This window comes from Zeus faber (assembly GCF_960531495.2).
Source record: "Zeus faber genome assembly, chromosome: 1".
In the NCBI taxonomy this organism is placed as follows: domain Eukaryota; kingdom Metazoa; phylum Chordata; class Actinopteri; order Zeiformes; family Zeidae; genus Zeus; species Zeus faber.
The window spans coordinates 21,746,694-21,750,957 of NC_137193.1; the positions used below are offsets into that span (position 1 = coordinate 21,746,694).

Genomic DNA, 4,264 nt, shown 5'->3' on the forward strand with positions numbered 1-4,264 from the left:
ATTTTGATTGCTCCCTGGAAATCTTCTCCAAATTCATAAGATTATACAATGTACTAATAGGGCACATTAGCAGAAGGGAAAACAGCGATGTCTAAAACAATTTGTCGATACCTTCCATTTGCTGCAATGTTTTCAGGCAGAGTCCTCTTTCTGCTCATGTGTTCCCTGTTGTAATGCATGCATTTGGCAGGCACCCATGACGTTTGTTTTGGAAAACACTGAAAAGCACTACCCTTAAATGGCTACGCCTTACTCCACAACAAACAAAAATAGACCAATATACAGTAACATAGGGATATTTTGTTTATTTATTTTTTTTAAACATTTTTTTTCCCATACGTTTTATTCAATTCACCACAACAATGTTAGGAATCGAATGGATTTTCTTTGAGTACAGATGCATAGAAATCTAGCTTTGGCAACACGATGAAAATAAGAATAGGAGGAGCAATCAATACACGCCGTCAATTTAAATGTAGTTTGCAGCTAAGTGATCCAGCCCGGGTGTCCCATCATGCTTCCTTCACGTACATCCGCACCGCAACGACGTCTCCCATCGTGCATTTCTGAAAGGAGAGAGCAGGTGAGGGAGGTCAGAGGAGAACGGGAGGCGGGTGGAGGAGTGAGGAGGCGAGGGAGGTCAGAGGAGAACGGGAGGCGGGTGGAGGAGTGAGGAGGCGAGGGAGGTCAGAGGAGAACGGGGGGGGGGGGGGGTGGAGGAGTGAGGAGGCGAGGGAGGTCAGAGGAGAACGGGAGGCGGGTGGAGGAGTGAGGAGGGAGGTCAGAGGAGAATGGGGGGGGGTGGAGGAGTGAGGAGGCGAGGGGAGATGGGGAGAATTGGTGTTGGTGTGTGGAATCACTGATGGTGTGCCATAGCAGAATTGCAAATTCAATCCCAAATCATATTTGAAATTAAAGGAGACATTGACGTTTTTGGAAATTGCTGAATATTGCATAAAAGTGTGTACACGTTTTTTGGTTGTTTTTTTTTGAGTGAATTAAATTAGAAAGAAAAAATCGAATCAAATCTTACCGCTATCAATTTCCCATCTGTTATTTCCCTCTCAATGTGTGTTTCTTTGCCATCCCAGCTCTGTGTCTGCACAAGTTTTCCGTTCTCCAGGGTCACCACGGTCTATGGAGGGCGGGGAGGAGAGAGACAAGTGGTTAATTCCAGCGTGACCGACCGACCAACCTCGGGTCACATCTCACGGCGTTCGCCCCCCCCCCCCCCCAAAAAAAAACCCCACCGTTGTTTTCCTGTCGTCCGCCGTCGTCTCGTCGAAGGGCTCGTTGAGCTTGAACTTAATTTCGGTTGTCTTGAAGGTGCTCTGAGACCTCATGCAAATAATCCCCTGATCGTCCACGGTCACTACCAGGTTGGGCTTGGTCCGGTTGCCCACCTGCCTGGTGGCGAAGCCCACACCTGCAGAGCGGGACGGGGGGGGGAAGTGTAGTTATGCGTCAATAAATGAAACATTTCTGAATAGGCAAACTATTTAAAGTGCTGTCATTTTTGCAGCCAGCCAGTATTTCGGAAAAAAAAAAAAAATGTTTTCTTAATAATAAGAATTAAAATTAAAAAAAAAAAAAAAAAAAAAAAGACATCCTGCCCTACCGATGGCTTTCATGTAGTCATCAAAGTTCTCGCTGGAGATCATCTTCCACGTCCCAACAAACTTCTCAACCATCGTGTCCGTGTTCGTCCGCCTCTCCGCGTCCAATTGATCTGAATCGGAACTCAACTTTGAGCTGCGAGCCAGAGCCGCTCCCTTTAAAAAGGGACCCCCGCTGCCAGGCGCGGGGCGAGCCGGCCAATCACCGCGCGCCACGTCACGACATCCCCTGTTTCCACAATTTCATACTGAATCGAAATGAGTGATAAGGGGATTTTTTTTTTCTCTTTTGGAAGAAGCACATCCGAGCTGTGCCAGATTACATTTAGGCCGACTGTGTCAAAGGTTGATGCTGGGATAATGTGCTCCCAATTACTAGAATGATCCATATTATTCACAAAAAGAGGACGCACAACTGTAGTATAGCTACTCGTTCTATTCTTATACTTCGAAAAACCCAATACTGGCTGCAGTATCATGCTAAAATATACAATATCCAAATCATTATTCACATTTTCATCATTTCATGTGAGAAAAGCGCAGGTTAAGCCAGAATACGTCAATTAACTCACACAGAATCAGGATTTTTCATAAAGTTATTTTATTATAAACAGAGAACATAGACACAACGACAAACACAGGAATATATGACACAAGTGTTATTTATTTGGTGTGGATTTTGCCTGTGGGTCCTTGGCGATGCAGCGTGACTGAAAGGCAGTCAGCATCTCTCTCCCGGTCAGCTTTGAGCCCTTCATCACCAGCCTATCTCCGTCTACTGTGGCAGGGACACAAAATAAAAAAATGCATGTTTTTTCCCGTTTTTTTTTAACTGATCTCCCCCTTGATCATTTGGGATAATCAAGAGGACATTTGGTATCAAAGGTTTCTCAGCATTTTACATGATAATATTGACTTTCAATTAGACTCAATTTAAAATAGCACAAACTGATATTTTGATCATTGTCAGCAATAACTAATACAAGTATACTTTTAACCAGTGAAAGTATTTGAAAGTGTTTTGTTTATGCACTGAGGCATAATCATCATCAACTAGGCTCATTCTGGGAAGTGAAATTGTGGAGTCAACACGCTGTGACGACTCACACACGGCAAGAACTGATGACTACACGAGCAAAATATGAGCACAAAGACAACCGGGTGGAAAGTCAACTGTGAACTAGAGTGCAGTAGTACACAAATAGCTACTACCACACTCTGCACCTTTGATACTGTGACTGACTCTTGTGGTTTTACTGGCTTCTTCCCAAAAAACAAGCGATTCGGTACGCGAGTGGTCATTAATGTGTCGTAATACCACCAGATATTTCACCTCAGCATAAAAATGACAAGTTCAATTCATCTGAACTGTTGAGACAGTCCACTGCTTGGAGGAGGACGTCCTGGCATTTTGGTAGGGTAGCCACATCTTCATCAGCTTCTCCAATAAAAAAAAAAGGAAAACTACAGTCTTTTTCGACCCAAGCCTTATTTTTTGATCATTTGGAGTCAACCCTAGTAATTGGAGACAGAATATTTGAAATGGATCCAGTATTGTGACCGATAAGTAAATTGGTGGTTATTTGCTGCTTTCTCTGAGATTTATTTACATCTCCTCACATCCTCATTAGTCTAGAATATATGCAAATGGCCACAGATGTTACAAAATGTACCACCCCAACAATTATTTTGGCGTGCTCATATTTCACGGCATCTTCTTGGGGCCAGGTGATACTTACTAAACGTGACGTCCACTATGGGTTCAGACTTGTCGTGTTTGACTATGGTCAACACCTCGCACTTCATGTTGGTGGCTCTGGCCTTCTCTGAGCCCACTAAGACAAGGAACTCCCTGTGGTGCAAGAGAAGAGCACATATGATAACACACCGACGGGTATTAATATACATTGGAAAGTGGGAAAATATCGAACGCAAGCGTCGGATATTTGTAACTTAAGAAAATGTATGATCTAGCCACCTGTGTTCTGCCAACTATAAATATCCATACTGTAAAATCAGGTGGTATAGACCCTTTTTATGGCAGACATTTGACTTGTATGAATGGTAATATACAACTGAAATGAATAACATTAACTGTGGGTCTGTTTCATATATCAAAATGAAAGGAACCTGAATGAACGTTATGAACACTAGCTGCGTTCAACCAGCCATACACCTCGAAGGGTCTGCTCTGAAAACTGTCCCATAGACTCAACGTTGACATTTACACGACGGATGCTTTAATAGCTTCTTCAATCGACAAATTAAGCACTGGGATTGAGATAGTGGGGGTGGTGAAGTGAGACGAACTTCGAATATCGTCTTGAAACACATTTCATTCCATTAAGCCACCCATCTATTACACACCCATCATAACATCTATTACACACCCATCATAACATCTATTACACACCCATCATAACATCTATTACACACCCATCAACCTATCTCGAGTCTGCCTTCGTCCTACTTTTAGTTTTTTTGGAAAGCTCTTCGGGGCATGCTTGTTTCATTTTTCCAAGCGCTCTGTGAACATAAATCGTACGCAGTGGGCTACATAATAATAATAATAATAATAATAATAATAATATCAACTACTTAAGCGTAACAAAAAAATCGTATGAAAGTGCCAGTCCACACCCATCGGG

At 42.9% G+C, this 4,264-nt stretch overlaps 2 protein-coding genes across 2 annotated transcripts in view; both read right to left on the reverse strand.

Annotated features, from left to right (window-relative positions):
• Positions 1 to 280: 280 nt before the first annotated feature.
• Positions 281 to 1,743, reverse strand: fabp4a (fatty acid binding protein 4a). Its single transcript, XM_079999034.1, has 4 exons — positions 1,619 to 1,743; positions 1,251 to 1,426; positions 1,034 to 1,135; positions 281 to 566 (listed from the first exon to the last, which is right to left on the reverse strand). The coding sequence occupies exons 1-4, from the start codon at positions 1,689 to 1,691 to the stop codon at positions 513 to 515; spliced, it is 405 nt and encodes a 134-aa protein (XP_079855160.1). The 5' UTR covers positions 1,692 to 1,743; the 3' UTR covers positions 281 to 512.
• Positions 1,744 to 2,208: 465 nt separating this feature from the next.
• mrpl53 (mitochondrial ribosomal protein L53) overlaps positions 2,209 to 4,264 on the reverse strand; it is a 2,276-nt gene continuing 220 nt past the window's right edge. Inside the window, exons 2-3 of the mRNA XM_080018801.1 lie at positions 3,356 to 3,468; positions 2,209 to 2,394 (exon numbers count right to left, since the gene is read on the reverse strand). Of these exons, the coding sequence (XP_079874927.1) occupies positions 2,276 to 2,394; positions 3,356 to 3,468 (232 nt within the window). The 3' untranslated portion in view covers positions 2,209 to 2,275. The remainder of the gene's footprint in view (positions 2,395 to 3,355; positions 3,469 to 4,264) is intronic.